This window comes from Scleropages formosus, chromosome 7, assembly GCF_900964775.1.
Source record: "Scleropages formosus chromosome 7, fSclFor1.1, whole genome shotgun sequence".
Classification (NCBI taxonomy): domain Eukaryota; kingdom Metazoa; phylum Chordata; class Actinopteri; order Osteoglossiformes; family Osteoglossidae; genus Scleropages; species Scleropages formosus.
In genome coordinates this window covers 13,466,979-13,491,477 of record NC_041812.1, presented here as the reverse complement: position 1 = coordinate 13,491,477, position 24,499 = coordinate 13,466,979, and the positions used below count along the sequence as shown (strand labels likewise).

The window sequence follows — 24,499 nt, the reverse complement described above, 5'->3', positions numbered from 1 at the left end:
GTCCCAGGTTTGGCTTCCAGCTCCAGTTGTTGTACCTTGGAGCAAGACACTTACCCTGAAAATGCTCCAGTAAAATTATCCAGCTGTTTAAATGGATAAATAGACGCAAGTAGCTTGACGCTGCAAGTCGCTTGGAGAAAAGCATCGGCTGAAGAAACATAACAAAGTGTAAAAAACAATCGCTGCTGGCATAATTAGCATCACCACAATGAAGCAAAGTTCAAAAGAGAGTGGTGTGGAAAAGCAAATGACAAAGTAAAATGGTTAGTGAAAGAGGAACAAGTACAATTGGCTTCCCACCATTCTGCAAATATTTAAAAAAACATGGAGTGACAAGTTCTTGAATAAGAAAATACAGGTCACATCCCTAGAGTGGAGGTGGGAGCAGAGGGCTTTTTATAGGATAATACACATTTCCATTTAATCTCTACACGAGATCAGAATTCCTGAAAGACACGAAGCACACGTGTTGCACTTGATGACCACATGGCGGTTTTGTCCCATTATGACCCTAAAAGGCTTCTGGACCATGCAGTGAATATACATATAAAAGTTCTTAGCAACATATCAGTGCAATTTGCTTTTACATAGTCGTTTTTCTGTGATGTCATGTGCTCACGATTGCACCGAAAGGCACGCATTTCTAAAAGAGGCATTTTTCTGAAGACGTTACTTTGCCACTTCCATGAGGTGCCTGCGTGGTAGGAATCCCTCCCTGCTTCTCGTGCAGCTGAAATCATGCCCTTTTGAAGGAACAAAAGCTATTTTTATGGAGAAATAAATTGCAGTTCTTGTAGTCTTGTTGACATGGACCTGGCCTTACAAGCACGGTCCCATTTGTTTCCATGGTGGCCGCGGGAAGTGTCAAGTTAAAATGCAAGTTGAAAGACATCATGCGTGTTTAGTTTAGGGCATACGGAGGGGGGTGGGGTGAACGTGAGGGTTGTAACATAGATCTTGGTTTCAATTGCCGGCCTGATGGAGAGTCGTCGGTGTAAACAGCGCGCGGTGAGGCCAGACGGATGGGAGTGCGCTGCGGCACACGGCCCAGCAGCAGATCCACCCCCTGGCTGTGCTTCGCGACAGAACACGTAAATATTTGGACACGCTATATGACTGAGCATACCTGCGGACTACACATCAGGCAATCTGCTCTCCTTGTCGGCCGTGCTTCGACCTTCTAATACCACCATTCGTCCCCATCGCGTGCCATTTTCGAGGTGCCGCACTTTGGGCTCCCTGTCTCTATCCTTGTGCAACTTACAGTAGTGAGATTTTTACTGCTCAGCTTTGAATGTCCTCGCATCCATATGCGGTTTGCATGTATTCACAGGGCTTATGTATGTGTGTGTGTGTGTGTGTGTGTGTGTGTGTGTGTGTGTGTGTGTGTGTATAGCAGTGTTTCCATACATTGCTGAAAGTGTCGAGCTCCTCCTTGACTTTGCACAGAGCGTTGGCCAGGAGTGACTCCATCCTGGTGAGCTGTGTTGACGACGAAGGAAGTGCTCTCATTGCGCTGTCCAGCTCTCCTCACATCTGACCCCTCGGTTGCCTCTAGCTTTTTCCCCTCCCTTGCTGCTCTTTCTTTCTGCCCTCCCTCTCCCTTCCCAGGCAGAAAGTGGCTGTAGTAGGAATCAGACTGAATGCAGAAAGCAAGGCATTCGCTGAAGGCAGCCAGTCTTGTTGCTGGCCGAGGGGGGACAGGGTGCACATGCGCTGGGCTCCGGGACCACTGGCCAGGCCACCCCGCCTCACAGCTTCCCGGGCGCCTACTGTGATATAACTGGTCAGCGGCTACAGCTTCGGGATGGACCAGCAGCGCCCCGCAAACAGCTTCTGAACAGGGCGACGCAGGGAAGCAGCAGATGCACAGTGGATGCAGCGGAGACAAGGATGTGACCAGGGGCCGCGGCAGGACCAATGGAGCTTTCACCGTGAGTTTGGAGCATCTTCCTCCCCACTGATTTCAGGCCAGATGCTCAGCTGCTTGGGCTGAAGCGCGATTCCCTGCTCAGCAAACATCAGCCTGCGCGATGGAACTCCAAGGAGGTTTTCTGTTTTGCAAAAACGTGTTCAGTGTGAAGTGAGGCGTGTGAACTTCCCTTCCCTTTCCTTATATTTGTATACAGAATTGATTTTCTAGATCTTACATTTTAATTCAACATGCGCATGCGATGTACAGTTATGGAAAAACAGGAAAGGCGTCTTTTAAACTACTTTTAACGTCTACAGACTAATTAAACCATATGTGTCATTTGCCAAAAGTTTTATGAACACCATCTAAACTGTATATTTAGAATTTTCTGTTTAGAATAAAGGGGACACAGTGGTGCAGCGGCCTTGGCTGGGTCCTGCTCTCTGATGGGTCTGGGGTTCAAGTCCCGCTTGGGGTGTCTTGTGACGGACTGGCGTCCCGTCCTGGGTGTGTCCCCTCCCCCTCCAGCCCTATGCCCTGTGCTGCCGGATTAGGCTCCAGCTCGCTGCGACCCCACTTGGGACAAGTGACTTCAGCCAGTGTGTGTGTTTAGAATGAATGTTCACGCAAAAATGTGTGCTAACTGCTAAAGTGAACGTACACATCTTTGATGCAACTCAGTTTTTTGAAGTTTCATTTCTTTGACTTTTTTTGAAATTTTGATCTTTTTAATTTTGTCAGAAAAATCACAATAACTTTCTATAGACAAAGAAATACATCGTTTATGATATCCCATGAAACGCATGTATCTCATGGTCACTGCACTGTATGGAAAACATGATAGCACTCCAGTCTGTTGTGTATGTACTGGAGTCTAAATCATATCTGCAGCATATTTTTCTCATACCTTTTAAGTTAAGAACAGGCAATGAAAGGAAAGAAATCAATTTAAACCCAGTCACTAATTTAGCTAATTTAACATCAGATTTTATTTTTTATTATCCATGAACTTACAAGGTGCAATGTTAAAACTTGGTTTTCTTTTTATTAGTTTTATTTAATGATGACATATTTCAGAGCTGTAGCTTCCTCTTACTTTAATCAGTCAGCAGAGGGTGAAAAACCTGATAGAAACTATGGGCAGATCGTGGAAGTCTAATAGTCTCTAAATCCTTTCTAATTATATTTTTCTAATAATCCTTTTATATTTCATGAAATATAAAAGGATTATTAGAAAAATATATTATATATATATATTTATATAATATATACATTATTTAATTATATATTATATAATATATAAAATTCCTGTTTTATAATTTCATTGTGGACTCAAAAGTACTCTGCGTAAAATGGAAAATGCTTTAAACTATTTTAATTAATCTGATCTTTTCTTTTTTTTGGTATGGATATTTAGCTTAACAACAATTTGTCAGAGATTTGGGGGATGCAAAAATATTAGCTGTAGTAATCAATGGAATTATACACAGATAGTTGGGGGGGGGCGGGCAGGCTTGGTTGAGCATAGGGCAGGACGCCATCACGTTACACCTATGACATTTGACAAAACATTTCTAGACACTGAGTTTGCATTAACCACGAGAAAAGTGACAACTGCAGTGGAACAGTTCCTGTATTGATTCATGAACCTACTTCTGAGAGTGTGAGAAAAAGAGTAGTGGGTGTATGTATATAAATTAAGTTTCCCAAGATATAATCTTTGAAGAAATCCAGTGACAAAACTTGGCATTTGTATCTTTAAATGATATGTGTGTCAAGCTCGACATGTGAGTTTTATGGCTTATCCATCCATTGTCTGCTTTTACAAATTTTGAGATCATGGGCCAAACCTGTGTGTGTGTGTGTGGGCCAAGCCTGGAGATGAGGGTACATATGGTGGCATACATCACCAATGGAACTGTGACCCACTCCAAGGTGTACAGCCATACACTTTCATAAACGGTGATACAACTAGTCATCATCCAGCTAAACAAAGTGTCTTATATAATCTAGATATGCCAGGAAAAATCCACCATGATTCAGAATTTGTTGATGATACACTATAGATCCTGTGAAAATATATGTGTATTAATTGATAAGACTTTGTGCAAGCTGTCACATTATATCTTGTTGCAGCAACTGTATTTTTACATTTTACATTTTTTACATGTTTGGCAGTGAAGTGGGTTCGCCATTTTAATTCATGTGTCACACCTTTTTGGGGTTTATAGGGCACCATTTTTTGATGTACTATAAAATCAGTCTTTTTTTCCTCATAAAAGCATTTGCACAAGAGCTGCATAACCATCGTTCTTTCCATGTTTGCCTGCGTTTCCTCCCACAGTCCACAGATGTCTTTCAGGTGAACTGGTGACTAAATTCCGTACAGTGTGTGTATGTGTGCTGCTCTGGTATGTATGTGAGTGATTCGCTAGTGTGCTATAGTGTAAGTCACCTTGTGTGAAAAGGTGTCAGCTAAATACTACATACTGTAGTCTTCACTGGAAGTCACTTTGCAGAAAAACATCTGCTAAATGAATAAATGCAAAAAACATATTGGCATTCTTATTATTTGCTTATTGGCTGTCTCTCTCTCTTTCTCTCTCTCTCTCTCTCTATATATATATATATATATATATATACGCATATATATGAGATAGAGAGAGCATAGTATTTACAATATCATGTAAAATTAAATCACAGAAGGACTTCTGATAGAGGTATTCATTTGGATGATATTGTAGCTTCAGCAGAAGTCTGGATTGTTTTAGCAACATGACAAAGTTCCCCTCTTGTAGAGCAGGAAGCCCGTGAACCGCTAACGAAACTGGACAGGAAGGTGGTGTCTTCTCACAGTAAGCACCCGGCCATTCAGCTTTCAATGGGAATATTCACTGGCTTGCTTCCAGCAGGTCTGGTGTATTGCAGTCGGCTTCTGACTGAACTCGGTCTGTCTCGAGCAGGGTCGAGTTAAGTCGTTGACATTTCACATTAGCCCTGCTTTTCTCTCACTGCTGTCAACGAGAAAAAAATCGAAAAGTTACTACATTAATTTCACAGGATTGTGGCAATCTCAATTGTTTATGTGTAGTATGTAGTACGTAAAGAAGAATGAGAATGAATAGGTAATTCTCTGCAGCCTTATTCTGTGTAATAATTCAGCTTTGTCAAACTGCAAAAGAAAATTGCATTAATAATATATGCTTGTTTTATTATATACCAGAACATTTTTCTCTAGCTCAATTCAGAAACTCACAACCATCCAACTGTAAAGAAGCGAAGATGTGCTGCCTTGAAACAAATGTGGTAAAGTCAACAAGTTCTAAGACTGTCTGCCGTGACACAGTATATACAGTTAACACCAAGAGATAGAAGGCTGTTACTAAATTATACTGATAAGAGACCATCTGGCAACTGTAGAAAGGAAAAGAAAAACTTCCAGGCCAAGGAATTGGGAGGAGTATGTAGCAGGTGGCTGCATTTCTCTGATGGAATCACTTCACGTGTGATGTGATGGTCTTACAGGAGGAAGTTAGTGTCATACCTAGTCTGTTCAGACTGGTGTTAAGCCATGTCTCATCTTACTGCTGTCAAAAAGGTCCGACAAAAATCATCTCGTGCATTTAGCTCCAGCAAGAGGGTGCATCTGGAAGTCTGCCGCCATGTACTTCTGCTTTTTGAAGGCCATAGCTTACAAGACTAACTGTACTTTTTTAAGGCTAGCAAGGGTTCTTAAAGGGTTTTTGAGAATTTTTTAATTAACCTTTCTGGAATGTTGTTCGAGAGGAGTATTGTGCTGCAGAGGTTCATAGCGGGTCTTCAGGTGGCCCACCTACTGTACCTGGAGAAAATATAATTTCACCGGCAAAAATGTATAAATGACCACCATGTGCAATCATTGCGAAGCAATTCATTGACAGTGTGTGCTGATCTTAGAACTTGTACTTTTTGTGCAGAGGTTGGGTTCTGCATGTGGGTAATTCCAGTCCAAAAGTTTGATTGCTGCTATTACAATACTTATCTGTCTTCTGTGTGGTAGCATGTGTTTACAGACTTAGTTATTAAAAAGTTGCCAAACCAATTACATATATGTGTGTATTGAAGTAAACACCCATGCTGCAATTACTTTTATATATTTTAGGTAAATACAGTTCGTCCTATGAATAAACTGGGTGTCAAACTGGAACAAACTACAAAATGCAGGATCGGTACAGTTGTCTCCCATTTCTTAACTGTGTTCCCACTGCACTATAGGTAAATGAATGGAATAAATGTTGTGCTTCTTTGTTGATGTTTTCATGGCAGCTGTGGCCTGGGTGCCCATCCTCCAAAGGTCTTCTTGAGAAGTTGAGATAAGCAGAACCACGAGGCTAAAACCCTGAGACCAAGCCCGTGAGCGTGGTCACAGCAGAGCTGGACAGAGCACCTCCAGAGGAGTTTAGAGCAAATCTTGTCACAGTGATTACAGTGTTTTATGTGACATTTGGGGAAATCTCTATTTGCATTACAGCTCACGTGGGAAGACCCTGGGAGCACTCAGCAAAATAAACAGCTCTGTGAAATGTTTCCATGCAAAATGAGACATGTTTGTTAGTCAGAAGTGACACATTCATAACCGAAGTAAAGTCTCTCCAAAGTTTGCCAAAGTCATTTGTGCTAGTTGTGTCACTGAAGGCTCAGACTATCATACAGTTATACTGTTTCAGACTATCATACAGTTGTACTGTTTATACATCATAAAGAGCGCAGTTCTAAAAGATCACTAAAGTTAGAAAGATCATTTAATAAGGTAAAGAGGTCAGTAACTCCTCCTTATTCTGCAGTGTTTGTGTAACCTCACCAGACAAGACATTTGGGGAAAAAAATTGACCTCATGCATTCCTCCAAAGCAACTTATAGTGTTAAGGTTACAATTAGTTACCCATTTATACAGCTGGGTATTTTTTTTTTTACTGGAGCAATTTAGGGTAAGTACCTTTCTTAAGGGTACTACAGCCAGCAGTGGGGAGCAAACTTGCAGCCTTTGGATCCCAAGACAGCAGCTCTAACCACTATGCTACCAGTTGTCCCACATAGTCTTATATTCATTTACTGATATTTCCTAACGTTTAATACTTTGTCTCCAGCAGGATCTGTTAAGTCATCTATAAAATGTTCATCTGTAAGACTTAATAATGTTTTCTGTTTAGTTTAGTATTGGAAATATTTGCTGAGTTGCTATCTAAAACAAATCCACACACTGTAGAATCCACATTTTTCCCATTCAGAAAACCGCAAAAGTGATATATACAGTATGTATATAGATGATCTACTGATATATGGTAGATGGCAGATAATGGTTTCAATGAACCAGCAGCATGCAATAAAGAGCATTAATTTCTTGACAAATTATTGGTGAAGAGTCATACTCACAGCCGCTGATTCCAATTAGTGTTTGTCCTTCACTGGTTCCCTCGGAGGCCTTTCAAGTCTAAAACCATTGAGGGAAATATAGTGCAGATTTAATTGGATCATGGTTGTGTATGCTGGAAGATGCCAGCGGAAAAACGAGTGCATACCCAACATACCCAAGTTATTTCCACAAATCTGCAGCTTTAATAGTTCAGTTGTCTTGCACAGTCCAGTTTGCTCTATAGCTACCAGTCAATTTGTGTTACTTCTTTAGAAAGTAAAAGCAAATTAATCTAACTGAAGGCCGATTGTCAGTGTCACATTAAAGCGTCTGCAGATCTCAACCTGGGTATGATATGGCCCTTCACGTCTGTCCTGAAGAGTGATTGCTTTGGAAGCTCAGTGGTTGCTGAGGTCAGGCATGGTTTTGTGTGTCGGTGCTGAGCTTTGTGTTTTTTTTCCGCAGGTTTTAGCTGAACTGGCCCTATGACCAACATGAGCTGGAGCTTCCTCACCCGTCTCCTGGAGGAAATCCACAACCATTCCACATTTGTGGGGAAGGTGTGGCTCACCGTACTCATCGTCTTTCGCATCGTGCTCACAGCCGTGGGAGGGGAGTCCATCTACTCGGATGAGCAAACCAAGTTCACCTGTAACACGAAGCAGCCAGGCTGCGACAATGTCTGCTACGACGCCTTTGCGCCACTCTCACATGTCCGCTTCTGGGTCTTCCAGATCATCATGATCTCCACCCCTTCGGTCATGTACCTGGGCTATGCCATACACAAGATAGCCCGCACTTCTGAGGACGAGCGTCGCAAGCTGCGCCGACTGCGCAGGAAGCCCAGTGCTGTCAAGTGGAGCACAGCTCGCTCCCTGGAGGAAGTGATGGAGGATGAGGATGAGGAGGAGGAACCGATGATTTACGGGGACTCCCTGGAGACACAAGAGCCCAAGGCTGAGGCTGCCAAGTATCCAAGTCAGGACCAACAGAGACATGATGGCAGGCGCAAAATTAGGCAAGAGGGACTCATGAAGACCTATGTGCTACAGCTTGTAGCCCGTGCCGTCTTTGAGGTGGGGTTCCTAGCAGGTCAGTACCTGCTCTATGGGTTCCGCGTGAACCCTTCGTACGTCTGCAACAAGGTGCCATGTCCACACAATGTAGACTGCTTTGTCTCTCGACCAACGGAAAAAACCATCTTCCTGCTCATCATGTACGTTGTCAGCTGCCTCTGCCTGCTGCTCAATGTCTGTGAGATGGTCCATTTGGGCATTGGCACTTTCCGGGACATGCTCCGCAAACGCCGGGGGAAGGGAAACCGCTCCTCGTACAGCTACCCCTACTCCCGGAACATCCCAGCCTCACCGCCTGGCTACAACTTGGTGGTGAAGTCAGACAAATCTAACAACAGGATCCCCAACAGCCTTGTGACGCACGAGCAGAACCTAGCCAATGTGGCTCAGGAACAGCAGTGCACCAGCCCAGATGAGAACATCCCTTCAGACTTAGCCAGCCTCCACCGGCACCTGCGTGTGGCTCAGGAGCAGCTCGACATGGCTTTCCAGACCTATAACAGCAAGGGCAATGCGCAGCCCTCCCGGACCAGCAGCCCCACCTCAGGCGGCACCGTGGCGGAGCAGAACCGTGTTAACACGGCCCAGGAGAAACAAGGGGCTCGGCCCAAGTCCAGCACGGAGAAGGCAGGCGCCATTGTCAAAAACGGGAAGACATCTGTGTGGATTTAGAAGCGTTGTGTCAAGTCCCAGGTGGCCAGCAATCTGAAGGCTGTTTGCAATGACTTTGTCTGCTAGGACTTGGCTGCTGCAGTAACTGAAGGGTGGAAAAATGATAGGTGACCATAACAGCTTTTCATGGAACTCTTGGTGTAAATGCAAAGAACTTCTTCCCAAGTCATGGTTTAAATGAAACAGTTTGCTTTATGAAAGAAAATCAGGATTGACCAAGTGTTCCAAAAGTAGCAGATATTTATATACGATTTGTTTCTTTTCTGAAAACCAAGGAATAATTTACAAACTTATAGATAATGGTAGATTTGCTTTCCATTTTTATCGTCAGTGATAGTCGTATTACATTCCTCATAGGGACTGGACTGGCATTTTAGAATAGCTCTGATGTGTCCGAAAAGAGTAGATTAGTCTTTCTACAAAGAGAACTCGTATTTTTGACATCAAAACAGCAAAGCTGATGCTAAGATTAAAAAAGGGCGGAGGCACAATGCTCATTTGTTTGCCGTACTTGTTGTAAGAAGCTGTCAGGAGTTACATTTGCGAATTCTTCATGACCCCCGCACTCCGATCTGGCTCTGAGCAAATGTTTTGCAGAGCTCCAGAAGACACACTGATAAATTATTTGTGGAAAGTTGGCACTGGAATAAAAAAATGTGATGCGATATGCAGGGGCTTCTGCTGTGTGTTGGCCTCACGCCTGCAGGGAAGCAAAAGTGAAGCTAAACTCCTCAAAGGCCTCCAAGTTGTGAAGCTCTAACCTGCCACTGAAAGCAAACAAAATGATTTTCAACAATGTGCTTATCTTTTTACCTAGTACTGTGATGCATTTTATTTGGAGCCCTAAGGTATTTGTTTGGTCTCTTGGGCAAAGCCATTGAAAAGGTCCTCCAGGTCACTCCAGTTGCCTGCAGTCTCTCTGTTTATTCCTGCAATGCGGTTTCTTACTTATGTTTGACAGTCTCTGTTACATCAGAGGAGGTCAAACTGCTTGGAGTCAATCTGTCATTCAGCATCTGAAGACCAGCAGGGTGAGCGCCGTCGTCTCCTGTTCTTCCCTGCCTGAGGAATAAAAAGTGGCTATAACCAGTGATCATAACCTAATCATAACCTACAGGTGTTTCCTATAAATGACAAAGTGCCCTAGCAACAATAGACCATTAAAGGAGCTACATGTATTTTACTTTTTAATTTTGCTGTTATTCATGATTTATGAAGGGGGCAAATTCATTCCCTGCAGAGAAATATGTAAAATTGTCAAAATGGCCTTTGGGATTAGCCATATCATAGTCTTGTTTTTCAGAACAGCTAAATTTTCTCAATTTGTCTGGCTTTGTTTTGTTTCAGAATGCTTCATATGTTTACATCCAGTACAGCAGGAGGTAAACATGGTCCTTCAAGCTGTACAGTAAATATGGAGGAAACCAGTTGCCTTTACAACGCAGATCCATATAAGACAAACGGTAAAGATCAGAGTCACTAAGATCTTTGAAAAAGTTTGCTTTAAAGGTAGTGGGTCCACATATTTCTAGGCAGGCATTGAAAAGACTAACACACCTTGATGTGGCTTCTTCCAGGCGGGGTGTTTGCTGGGGGCACAGAGCGGCACTCCATCAGCGAATGAAAATGTTTAGTTTTTCGATCGCTAGACTGGACCATGCCTTAACCACTCCTCATCCCACTGTTTAACTCTGCTCTCAAAGTCATTATTTATAACCTTAATGTTTAAGTCTTTAAATGGCACATGACATGATGCCACTGCAAACACTGCATGGGCAGGTTTATTAACATTAGTGAGTCTTTTTCCTTAAATGAAAGCAATAATTATTGTAAATTCATGTGTAAGGTTACATAGTCTTGAAATATGATTATTCAAAAGTCTATATTGCAAATATTTCCCAAGATGTCTTCATTATGATCACCTTCTTATGAAGAAACTAATACACTTTTGGGACACCTAATCTTCAGCCTGACTGTTTTATCCAGTTTTTAAGGTGGTTTTCTTCACAGTGACACACTGCTGGCTTTAGAAAGCTGCTCTTCTCTTATACACACACACACACACACACACACACACACGTCATCTTAAACATGTCATGGTGGACAGTGTGTGTTTGCTATGCATTTGTACCAAAGGAGTCAGTCAGAAAACTTTCTTTGATGTGTTATTTGATATTTTACTGTAGGTTAAAAACAACACTGGTCTGTAAAAATTTTTTCACCAAAAAGATGCTGGACTGCCTTCAAATTAAACTGATAGGAAAATGCTGAAATGTGGGTATTTTAGCTTGTTTAATAGTCAGACATTATGCATTATTTTCAAAATATCTGAAACGTGTTTGTTGTCAAGCACTTGTTAGGTATGAGGTGCATTTCCAAACAATGAGGCCAGGTCAGTTTTCAGCTCCCCTGCAGGGAGTCTTTCTTTGTCTGAAATAATTAAAAAAAAAAAAAAAAAAACCTTCAATAAATACTGAATCCTTTACATCAGACGGTATCTGTATGAAGCAGCAATGTGCCTTATTGACATGGAAATTAAATTATTTCTATTGATCATTTCTCTTGGTATTAGTTATGGTTCACTGAATTTACTATATAATAATATTCCTTATAAAAATAAAATCCCATTACTGTATTAGTCAAGAGGATTAATAAAAATAGTTCCCCCTCTAAAAAAAGTCAGTAATTATTAGTTTTGTTAACAGTTTTGTACCAGAGATGCATTGCTCTGTAAACAGTGCTTTTGGTGAATAAACAGTGAATTTGAAATTACATGGGAACTCAAGTTTTTTGCCTGTCCAGGGAATGCAGCATAAACCCCACATCTACAGTCAGCTTCTTACTGCTTTCTCCAATTTAATGTTCTTTTGTTCTCTTGTTGTGTAGTTCTTTTGCACATTATTATGGAATTAGATATTGCCATTTTTATTTATCTGACCACATAACTAGTGACCGTGACAAAATTAATTTGTTACTGGAAGTACTTGAATTATTAAATAACTCAGACATTTTAAGATGTTTCAAAGAAGTTATTCAGTGTAACTCACTTTGAGCTAAAAAAAAAAAAGACATTTCTAAAACTATCATTGGTCATCTGTGGTAGCTGTTTTTGAGTGTACAGTTTGCATGTGTTTCTAAATATGTTTTTTTATATAAGTTCATGTAAAAAAAAAAATGTTTTAACATGTATTTGTTTTTTGGATTGGGTGAATATATACATAATTTGTTCTGATCAAAGAAACCATTTGAATAAATATTTAAAATTGGGCAATGCATTCTGCTCTTTTTTAAATTAATGCTTAATAAAATAAAAGTACTGAGAAACATATTTGGTTTTGGAAAGTTTGCATGTTTTCACATATTATTAAATGCAACTTATTTATTGATTTTTATTTTAGCCATCATCCTACTTTTCTGCAATATTTCAAAAACTGTTCTCAAGTTTATTTCTGAAAAGAAGGTTATCTTGAAGTGCCAGGGGAAACAACACAGTAAACCTACAATTGCTAAAGGCTGGTCAGAGACTGATGAGATGCCAGGCATGACCATTAAACCAAAAAGGAATGTACAAAACAAAAAGCATTACATATAATAAATGATATACTCTCTCTTTCTGAACCGCTTGTCCCATATGGGGTCGCAGGGAACCGGAGCCTACCCGGCAAAAAAACCAGCATAACAGCACAACTTATAGAGAAGAAAACCTGTTGGATGTGGTGGTGTTCCTGTTGTTTCTAAGGTGTTGCAATTAATAAAAAATTAAAGATAATCTGAATGCAGTGTTTGGAACCTGGAAAGAATGTGATGTACCACATTATTCATTATTTCTGTCAAATTCCACATATATAGAGAAACACATTTAGAAAGCAGCCATGACATTAAACCCCAATATAGTGTATATGTTTTTGCTTTGCTGAGCAGTTCATTTTTTTCCTGTATATATCTTGAAAATATATGGGAACATTAATAATAAAATTACCAAGAATTTGTAGAGGAAATTTTCCACTCACTCTGGCCAAGTACAAGTCAAGGGTAAGAGAATCCTCCGTGAGCTAGTGGCTGTTGCATAGCATCATGGGGCTTATGACTTCTAACTTCCATAAATTCCTAGTACTTTTCATCCAGTCACAGCAAACTTTTAAAGTAAAATGGAAAAATAAGGACGAAAATAAAAGACAGCTAATTAAAAAAGGAACATGTATTACCACAGATGTTAGGCTGTTAGGCATTTCAAAGAACACTGTCATAAATAAAAACAGATATGTTTTTGAAAAAGTGCCGCTTGCGAATGTCTGGAATGGTTTCCATCCCTGCGTTGTTGGGAACTTGCTGAGAGGTCCGCAGCGCCAGCATTCACACCATTCATCCCATACAGCATTCCACATTGCCGCCCATCCGCGTCCGACTCACAAATCACTACACGCTTGGAACTGAACTGCTACAGATCGATATCTATCTACTGTTTGGTTATGTTTAAATAATTGTTACCTGAAAGGAGGAATTCCAAAAATGACCATACCTAAAAAAAATTGATAAGACAAAGCCAAAAAAACTTAACATGCATAATCTCAGAGTGAAAGACAGAAAATAATATATAATAAAACTTTACTATGATGGATGTGCACATGAAAGATGGCCGAGACTCCTCTTCTGACGGATTAAGACATGAGTTATGAATAAATGTGTTTATGTGTGAAGAGCAATAAAGAGAGGTGGACTAACCATAGACTTTGGGGATTCTATGGGTGAAAAAAGGCAGTGGATGTGCTCTGGACATCAAGTGACCTATGCATGAACATTCATACTTTCGGGGAGAGCAGTTTGCAGGGAAAAATAAGAGATCAGTCTCTTTGGTCTTTTTTATACTGCCTATAAAGCAAACCTGAAGGCGCATGTCTGACAGTGAGCCTCTGGTTCCAGAGAAAGGCCTCGTGGCCATTCTGCTCTGGCAGCAGCTGGACCGATGCAATTTGACATCATCTCAGTGGCTTCACAGTTGCATGGCCCCAGAAAAATAACCACATCACATCCAGACATCCTGCTGTCCTCAGATCCTTAGGATAGTTACTGCAGAGAGGAACAAGCAAAATGTCTGGACTTTGGAGTTAGCAGATTTCCCTGTGATTTGCTGGAGATACTGGATATTGCTGAAGTTGAGCATGACATACCCCATTCGAACTAATGCAGCAACAAAAAAGATTTTATTAATTTCAAGCCAGATAGACACTGAAAGTGTGACCATCCAAAACGTGACAGAGTTGGCAGCCGATACTTTTTTCAGTACTCCGCAACAGCACATAGCCTACTGTACGTCATCCACTTGTATTTTAGGCCATTAAAGGAAACTCAACTGAGTGAATATAAAAATATCCATCCATTGTCAACAGCCACTTGTCCCAAGCAGGGTTGAGGCAAGCCAGAGCTTTACCTGGCAGCACAGGGCACAAGGCTGAGGAGACACACTCAGGATGGGATGCCAGTCCGTCACAAGGCACCCCAAGCAGGGCTTGAACGCCAGACCTGTCACACAGTGGGCACCGGCTGAACTCGTCTCGCCACTGCACCCCCCAAGTATAAATACACACAGACATTTTCAGAACCGCTTGTCCCATACGGGTCACGGGGAACCAGAGCCTACCCGGTAACACAGGGCGTAAGGCCGGAGGGGGAGGGGACACACCCAGGACGGGACGCCAGTCCGTCGCAAGGCACCCCAAGCGGGACTCGAACCCCAGACCCACCGGAGAACAGGACTGTGGTTCAACCCACTGCGCCACCGCACCCCCCAAGTATAAATAGAAGGAACCACCTGTTGTACCTTGCAAACCATTTTCTAAAGTGATTTGGACTTAAGTGTTTTTGGGTTCATTGTAGTGATATGGATATGTAAATATTCCAGTATATGTAAATGTGTGCTGGAATTTAAATGGCATAAAAGGCCAGGGTAGCAGGTAATGTTTAGCTCATGATCATCAATTTTCAGTCTGAACATTCTGGGTTGCAGTTCCATTTCCTGCTGTGGTACTCTCGATCAAGAAACCTCCCCTCTGATGCAGTAAAATATACTGTGCTGTACAAACAGGTAAATAGTTGTGAAGTTTATTGTAACATGATTGTAAAACGCCTGTTGGGAAAAGGCGTCAGCTCAATAAAGATTAACTATAATGAAGCTTCCTTAGCCTTTTTCAAGTCTACGTAAACAGTCATTGAAAGATCAACACACAGCGCGAGACCACTCCCGCCATTCCCGCGACTATCGCGACAACTCCCGCAACGACCACTGTCGCGACTATTGCTATTTCACACTCAGTGAAACTATATAGGCCTAATCTGTTAACGGTCGACATGATTAAAAAAAGTGTATGGTTTTCTTAAAACACATTTTCTTGTATTTAACGTTAGGTGGACAGCTATTATCAGAATACTATGAGATTTTTATTGCAATTCTTACCTTCTTACTGAATTACCAGGTTCCCTCAGGTGTCGCTCTCCAGACCAAACGGTCATGTTTTGCAAAGCGCTCCCGCGCAAAACGAAAAAAAAAAAACTCGCAGAAGGCAGAGACAAAAATATGTGAGGAATAAACTTGATATTTCTTGAATACAAGCTAAATACATGGGTAGCGTTTCAACAGAAGTCCATCTAATTTTTTTCCCATAGAAATGAAGCTGTGATAAACGTTAGTGGAAACACGCATTCGCAAACAGTTCAGACTCGGAACATACTTACTAAAGCTAACATTTTTTGTCTTGTTTTTCTCATCCCGAAAGAAGCTTGAGGTTTTTTCCTTTTTTTTCCGAGAAAACAAGACAGAAAAAAACATGTATCCCTGTGTCATTTGCCTAACATTATTAATTATATTATTAATTATGTGTCATTCATATGTATTTAATAAAGTTATAGAATGTTAAACTATATAATAAATTATAGCTATACATAATACAATATACTATATAAATAGATATATATTTTTAATAGAGCCTCCCCTTTTCGGTTCAGTTTCAGCAATACACTGACCCAACAAATATTATTCACATAGTCCCAACACAACTGGATTAAGTAAACGTAGATGGATTGTACACAATGAAATTAAGTTGAGACAAAACGCAAAAGAATTGTGTTGCAATAAGTAATTTTAATTAAGTAAATTGAACAAGCAGTAAAAATCATGTTGAGTGAACACCGTCGTTAGAAATCTAAATAGATTGGAACATTTTATTGCAGCGTGATCATATCACTTTTTGGTGACTGTTGAATTTCACTTCGACTTTATGCAATATAATTATGTTCTCATCTCAAACATACATGTATTAAGTTGATTGTAAATTTACTGTTTTAGTATTTTAAGTAATGGGGGGTGCGGTGGCACAGTGGGTTGGATCGGGTCCTGCTCTCCGGTGGGTCTAGGGTTCAAGTCCCGCTTGGAGTGCCTTGCGACGGACTGGCGTCCCGTCCTGGGTGTGTCCCCTCCCCCTCCGGCCCTACGCCCTGTGTTGCCGGGTAGGCTCCGGTTCCCCGCGACCCCGTATGGGACAAGCGGTTCAAAAAATGTATGCGTGTGTGTGTATTTTCAGTAGAGCTACTTTCCTTTTTCTCAGTGTACGACAATGCCATTCTCTGGCTCACACAGTCCTCCAACGCTAGGGGGCAGTACGCAGACCGCCCCACTTATCTTTGTTAAATCTACTTCTATGAAGAAATGCGTCACAGAGCATTGTGGGATACAAAATGGCTGCTTTGTGTTGCTGTTTATAGTTGAACTTCTCCCCCAAGTAAATGTAACCTGGATTCCGTCGTTTTGAATAATTCTTTTTTTTTGGCTCTCGAGGCGCTGAAGTCATGGTTAATTTAATCGCGGGGTCGGCGGTGTTCCGAAGCGTCCTGAGGTGGAACCTGAGGCCGACTGCGTCCGGCTGGTGGCAGCAGCAGCAGCACAGACAGGCGCACGAGCAAGATGCTGCGAAGCGCCGATTCGTGTGTTTCAGGCTGAGCCACAGGGCACTGCTGAGGGTGCAGGGCCAGGACACGGCGGCCTTTCTGCAGGGACTCATCACCAATGACATGAACGCGCTGGGCCGAGCGGGGACGAGGTCGCTGTATGCGCACATGCTGAACGTTCAGGGCAGGACCATGTTCGACATTATCATTTACAGGTAGCTATCTATCATGATGTATTTGGGTTTATTAGGGCGGCACGGTGGCAGAGCGAGTACTAGCGCTGCTGTCTACAGCGCCTGGGGTGGTGCGAGACGAGAGGACGTGGTGGATTCATTCGATCCCAGCTCAGTCTCTGTGTGGAGTTTCCACATGTTCTCCGCGTGTCTGCGTGGGTTTCCTCCACAGTCCAAACTTAAGACACGCTGTTCAGGTGTGATTCTAACATCACCCATAGTGTGTGAGTGACTGAGAAAAAGTGTGTTTCACTCGCCTGTGAATGAGTGACTCATTGTCAGTAGTAGTGTATCTAGCAGTGTAAGTTCCAAGTGTGGGCTGATAACACTATAGTATTCACTGGAAATTTTGATTTATTTAGCTGACGCTCTTCTCCAAAGTGATTTACGGTGTTAAATTACAGCTGTTTGTACAGTTGGGCAGTTTTATACTGGAGCAATATGGTAAGTACGTTGCTCTGGGGTTACAGCTGGAGGTTGGATTTCAGCTTGCAACCTTGGGGTCCAAAGGTAGCGGCTGTAACTATTACTCTACCAGCTGCCTCAGAATGTAGGCACACATGCAGTTACAGTGCATTCGCAGCATAGGACCCTCTTCCCATTAACGCCTCCACTTCCTCAGGCGTCTGAAGAAAGCCAGGATGTCCGCTACAGTCCTCACCACTTTCTAGGTGTGCTGTGGAGTCCGTCCTCACAGGGTGTATTACATTTATTCATTTAGCAGACGCTTTTGTCCAAAGCGACGTATATCTCATACATACATTATTATTACAAAACAGTATTACATCCTGATCTGGCAGCTGCTCCATACAGGACAAGAAAGCCCTACAGAGGGTGGTCAAAACAGCTCAGGAAATCATCGGCACACAGCTACCAGCAGTCCAGGACACCTACACCACACGCTGCTTCAGAAAGACGATGCGTGTCATGAAAGATCGTAGTCACCCCGCACGGGCACCCTTGTCTTCTCTGCCATCTGCAAAGCGGCTCAGGTCTATTTGAACCCGCACTGCTACGTACAGGAACAGCTTTTACCACAGTGCTGTAAGAGTATACAACACTCGCCAATGTGCCACCTTTGGTAACTAGAGTTGGACTGCTCCACCCAAGCACATTGGTAAACTACACTGTCACTTTAAGCATTCTCATTCTCTCTCAGTTCTCTTGCTGTCTACTGGTATTATTGTTACTGTTATGTATTGTTATTGCTATTGCATTACTCACTGTCATTGTTTTGTGCAGTCTTTCTGTTGTCCTTGTCCATAGTCTGTGGAGAAGCATTCAAAAAAGAATTTCATGATACTTGTACACAGTATTTGTACCTATGACAATAAACTTGGAACTTGAACTCGAAACTAGTAGTTCTCACAAACACGCATCAGCTAAACTTAGGAACACAGTTTGGACCTGAAGCTTGCTCATAACTCCATTTGTTTGCAACACCAGTGTGACCCTTCATCCTTCACAACAATCAGCTATTTAAATATGACTTGAAAGTCTTTGAAAAGTTGTAAATCACAGCTCTATAACAAACTAGGGCACTAATATAACACCATATTTGTATACACTGATACAATAATATGGCAATACCAGTATACAGGGACAAATACAGTATTAAACTGATTTACTGTTACTTATGTAATTACTCAGACAGGTACTAATATAGTTATTAGTTTCAGGGGTGAGACCTTATGAGCAAGCAAACTTAATTTACTCCATGTTACACTGGCAGCCTAATACTCGTATTTCATTCACATATAACAACATGTTTGTGATGGCTTATTTTAACCATTATGGGTTGATGTGGTGAATTATCCTTTGACTAACTTGTTTCAGATTATGTGTGTAATTTTATACTGTACTATATTTATTTTCCTGTAAATGAATTTTTACTATAACTTTATTGCACATTTTAGTTATTGTCACAGTTGTGGCATCCATGGGTACACTGTGTGTTGTGTGACTTTTTCTAATTCTCCTTTGCAGTTTGACAAAGACGCAGGATGAAGAATTGGCCATCTTACTGGAATGTGATTCCACTGTGACTGACTCCATCCAGAAGCACCTGAAGGTGTACAAGATCCGGCGAAAGGTGAACATCAGCCCCTGCACCGACCTGGCTCTGTGGGCAGTCCTTCCCAGTCCTTCCGGGCAAGATGCAGGAGCTGTGAGCCCAGAGCTCTTGTCCCCCACGGCAGCAGTCGTTTGGGACGAGGACCCCAGGACAAAGGCAATGGGCTGGAGGCTGGTGACGGACAAAAACATAAGTCCCATGGAGCTGATTGCCTGCTGCCAGCAGGGGGAGACAGAGGAGTACCACTGGCATCGCTACACTATAGGTAGTATGCTTGGGCGTGCTTGCACCAGTTCTGTGTAACTCCTCTGCACCTTGTTGTGCATAAACAGCACAGTAACTCACTTTGTTTCACTCTGAGAGAGGACTGCACCATCAAGGAGCTTTGTCACACACCTTGGCTACAGTAATTATCACAGTCTTCCTGTGACTGCAAACTGTACGTATCGTCACATACCATATGGAATGTAATATGGCAGTATTCAGTCACTCAATTAATGCAGTTGCTTTGGCTTTTGAAGTGGACCTGGAGAAGGGCAGTAGAAGAAGAGATAAAGAATATGGGCAAGACCTGGAATGAGATCAGCTGGCTAGCCCAGGATTGCAGAGGCTGACGGAGATTCGTTAGCGCCTTATGCTCCACTTGGAGCGAGGTGGATTAATCTAATATAATGCAGTCACTTCATCATTGAATTCTGTTTTAAACTGTGTGCACAGAGGAAAAATGTATGTAAAAATGCATGTTTCATAAAGGTTTTTAACCTTTTCTGGGCTACAGACCACTTGATGAACACAAGGACCCCTCCTAGAAATATATTCATAGATAATATTGCACTGACTTTATTGCCGTTGAATACCTTCACATGGAATTACTATGTCATTTATAGTAATAACACAGTAGTATTTTTTCAGAGGACACCAGTATGTTATGGACCCTCCTTACCCCCATGCTAGGACCCCCACTTGGGCCATGGACTGCATTTTAAGAGCCTCTGCTTATGACAAGGGGGTGCGGTGGTGCAGTGGGTTTGACCGCGTCCTGCTCTCCAGTGTGTCTGGGGTTCAAGTCCTGCTTGGGGTGCCTTGTGACAGACTGGCGTTCCATCCTGGGTGTGTCCCCTCCCCCTCCAGCATTACTCCCTGTGTTGCCGGGTTAGGCTCCGGCTCCCCCCAACCCCACGTGGGACAAGCGGTTTCAGACAATGTGTGTGTGTGCTTATGACAAATACTTAGAAAATAAGTTGAACTTTGTTGTTTTTAATACATGTAAGAAATTAAAAACAAAAATTTTCACTCAGTATCTTCTGAAGTAAAATATAAATTAGCTTGACAGTTGAGGGAATTCAGTTTACTGGAATGAATGTCAGGAATCCATGTGCACTTTTTTACAATTTATGTTTTGCCAGTAATGACAGTGAGGGCTGTAGGAGGCACTCCAAGCTCCTGCTGAGCAAATATTTAAAAGGACCTGTCTCTTGTGAGGACTTGCAGAGGGCAGCTGGATGGTGCTTTTCTGTGACTTCAGACAGAAATCCCCTTAAAAGACAGCATGACACCGCACTGTTTATCCCATTTGGCCCCATTTGAAACTCATTTCCTGCCCCTGGTGTCACATGAAAGATGAGGGGGTGCGGTTTTTCTTTGATCATTTAGTTTTTTTGCAAAGATCTCTGTGGTTAACTGCTTTTAAATCAATTTTTAATTTAATCAAAGCAGTTTTATATCTGTGTTTGCTTGGGTTTATTCCTACAGTTCATGTGCATGTCGTTCAGGTGAACTGCGGACTCTAAAGCTCTAAATTGCAGTAAGTATGTGTGTAATGTAGTCTCTGTTGTTTGCCCACTCAGGACTACCAGAGAGTGTCTCAGACCTGCCCCCTGGTGTGATGCTGCCCCTAGAGGCCAACTTGGTCTACATGCAAGGGATCAGCTTCAGCAAGGGCTGCTACTTGGGCCAGGAGCTGACAGCTCGCACCCACCACACTGGCGTCATACGGAAGCGGCTGATGCCTGTGTGCTTGTCGGCCCCTCCTGACCAGGGCCCACCGCAGGGCGGGATGCCACTGGTGACACGGGCAGGGAAACCAGCCGGGAAGCACCTGTGCACCTTAGGCGACCGTGGCCTCAGCCTGGTCCGCCTTGACTACGCCAAGGAGCCACTGGTGCTGCAGAACCCAGGGGGTACTGCTGTGACTGTAGAGGCATCTGTACCAGACTGGTGGCCGGCAGACAGCAAAGGCAGCTGAGTGACCACAGAGCCTTGTTGGGCAGTTGTCAAACTGCAACTGATTTATTTAGCACTGGAGCTGCAGCTACTGTGAGATCAGTTTGTTTACTGGATTTACTGTAGCGATGACTGCAACTGAACAAGCTTCACAAAGTATTTTTGTTTGCAGAGGATGATTATTGATGGTGTATTTCTCCTGAGGGACTGTTTGAGTAGCTGTACTCTTACGGATCATTACCAGTCACTGTGACCATAGTAATTCCTTATCACGATTCGTATGCACTAATGTATTTATACAGAAATGTTGAGCGGGATTCATTGTACAACTTATTTGACCACACAGTTGGTGATAAGTTAATGAATATGTTGTCTGTTTCTGAAGCATATTATGCATAAATGGAAGTGGTAAAAATACCAAAGCTGACAAAGATGATTTTTAAAATGACATGGCGTGAATAAACTTAAAGCTACAACTATGTATTTGAATGTGACTGGATCACATGAGGGGCTCCAGGAAGTGCCTGAATGGGTGCTGCTCTGTGTTGAGGCCGAGAGCCTGTGAGATCAGCAGTAGTCGCTGGACTGCCTCCTCCTTGCTAGGGCTAAAGCTGGACAGGTGGAGGGTCACTCTGTCCTCCATCTCTGAAATCATTAGTAGCCAGATGAGGTTCTTCTCCTGCAGGCTCCTGAGGAGGTGCGTGAAGGTCGTTGAGCTCTCCACAGCCTCAGGAGTCGAGATGCCAACGCAGTAGCCTCTGGGTTCGGGGGTCCACAAATGGGGTTGGATGTCACAGCACAAGAAGAAGGCCACCATGATGATGTCCACACCGTACACAGCTTTGGTCCAGGCAGGTAAATAGAACCCTCCTGACCTCGGGTTGATCTCAATGACTTTGGGCCCCCTCTCAGTCATCTTCATGTCCACGTTGAAGATGCCATGCACAAGACCACAGTGGCGGCAGCTCTGGTAGGCTGCTGTCCGCAGCTGGGCCTGCTTTTCCGGAGAAAGACCTGCTGGCATGATGTGGGAGGTGTTGCAGAAATAGGGCGGGTGGAACGGGCCACTTTCAGACACAAAGGCGGCCAGCAGTTTGCCACGGAACATGACTACATCTGTGACATACTTCGTCCCTCCCACATACTCCATGAGCATTGATTCAGTGCCGAAGCCCTTGTCAATGCCGTTGTCGTGCGGCGACAGCTTGCTCAAACTCTGCAGGTACTCATAGCACTGCTCAGGGTTCTCTACGAGGCGCATACTGTTGCTGGCCGCACTGTACTCCAACTTCAACACGGATGGGAAGCCCAGCTGCCTGCAGCACCCCTTCGGCACTGTTCACCTGGGCGCAGGCAGAGGCATACAGCGACGGGGCTGGCAGGTGGCCCAGCGCTTTTTGCATGGTGCCCAAGTGTTTCTGGGTGCTGCTCTTCCTCTTGGCCACGGCCACGGCCACTGCCAAGAGCGGGCTGCTAGGCAGGCCAAGTTCTGCACACACGCTGGCAGCCAAAATGGTGCAGCTGCACAGGAATGCAAGGCAGCCATCAGCAGAGAAGCTCTGCTCCTGCAGCATCTGTACTATATTAGCGGCATGCAGTGCGTCTTGCCGGTGGTCCCTGAAGTCGTACTGCAGGAATCTCCACACATTGCTCGGGGCCACAGGCTCCCAGCTCACCAAAATGATCTAATGAGGAAACAAATTTTTCATTTTTACTATCACTAAATTTACAGTATGTGCTACCTCTGCATGAACAATCCATTGAGTAGAAAACATCTGAAGCGCTTCTTCCTTTGCAAGTATCTGATAATACAGCAACAGATCAAATGTAATCACCTGTACATTACTGCTCTGTACCATTGTTTATTAAAACAAACTTTTCTCAAGAGCTCATGTGCTACATATATGTGTCTTTGTGCTGTTTCTGGAAGAGGGAACCATCCCTCTATGAATACCTAAAAAACTGCTTATCCAGTGTAGGGTCACAGTGGTTTAGACTCTTTCCTGAAAGTGTATGGCATGAGGCAGGGTACATAGTGGAGGGGACTCCACTCTACAGTGGAACCACTCCCTCTCACACACACACAGCAATTTTGAGATGTGTTTGGGCTATGGGAGGAAACCCACGCAAACAAGGAGAACAAGCAAGATTCATACGGACCGAGGCAGATTCAAACCTGCAATCACATGCAGAATCATTCCAATGGTGTAAAGTAGTGAGGCATCGTGGTTACCTTAATGCCGTATTTTTTTGCCATGAGCCACACTCTCTCGTTGTCTGCTCCTCCCTTTCCAATCACCACCACGGTTCTCCTGGCCATCAGGCTGCAGTGAGCTCGGTGACACATGGTCTGCAGAAGGTACTCTGCCTTCCTCTGTGCCCAGGACTCCAGCAGAGCAAGGGGTGTGCCATGTACCCGACACTCATGGGAACGCACCCCGAGCAGCACAGGACGCAGCTTACCCCACACCTCCGTGAGGGAAATCTCCAGGGCTGCATGGAGACAAGCATGGTGTCAGTACAAGGATGCACATGCTTATTTAACCATCACCAGTTTCAATGCCAATTTTTACATAATCAACATTCCTCATCTTCTCATTGATTAACACTCAGCGATACCAGACACAAAGCCATGAACACTGTAAGTGAATTGAATTAAGACGTTCCCACTGTCTTTACTGCCATTTCTCGGTTGGCTGCAGAAGTACAGTACAGGGTGCGCTCGTTCCACTGCCAGCAAACTTCAGAAAAGGTGATTCACAGTGTATCAATGCACTGGACTGTATTTGTATCTGATTATTCCTAAGTGCCAATTGTAACATGTGGAGCCAGTGAACCTCTTATAGGCTCCTTAAAGCTAATACATACAGAATTAAAGTGAAGAGTAAATAATTTACCTATTAAGTCAGTCTCGGCATAGGCTCCACCCCTCTCTTTCTAAGTGAGTCCTGAGTGGTAGTCCATGATAGCCTGCAT

The 24,499-nt window shown here is 43.2% G+C and overlaps 3 protein-coding genes across 3 annotated transcripts; 2 read left to right on the top strand and 1 right to left on the bottom strand.

Moving 5' to 3' along the window:
* The first annotated feature begins 7,792 nt into the window (after window positions 1–7,792).
* Window positions 7,793–9,075, top strand: gjc2 (gap junction protein gamma 2). Its single transcript, XM_018757658.1, has one exon. It carries the CDS (start codon window positions 7,793–7,795, stop codon window positions 9,053–9,055), a length of 1,263 nt encoding a protein of 420 aa, XP_018613174.1. The 3' UTR covers window positions 9,056–9,075.
* A 7,695-nt stretch (window positions 9,076–16,770) lies between these two features.
* On the top strand, window positions 16,771–22,034 carry iba57 (iron-sulfur cluster assembly factor IBA57). Its single transcript, XM_018757644.2, has 3 exons — window positions 16,771–17,208; window positions 19,213–19,565; window positions 21,148–22,034. Exons 1-3 carry the CDS (start codon window positions 16,895–16,897, stop codon window positions 21,543–21,545), a joined length of 1,065 nt encoding a protein of 354 aa, XP_018613160.1. The 5' UTR covers window positions 16,771–16,894; the 3' UTR covers window positions 21,546–22,034.
* Window positions 22,023–24,499, bottom strand: LOC108937619 (carnosine synthase 1-like). Its single transcript, XM_018757645.2, has 3 exons — window positions 24,421–24,499; window positions 23,757–24,016; window positions 22,023–23,208 (listed from the first exon to the last, which is right to left on the bottom strand). Exon 3 carries the CDS (start codon window positions 22,782–22,784, stop codon window positions 22,023–22,025), a length of 762 nt encoding a protein of 253 aa, XP_018613161.1. The 5' UTR covers window positions 22,785–23,208; window positions 23,757–24,016; window positions 24,421–24,499.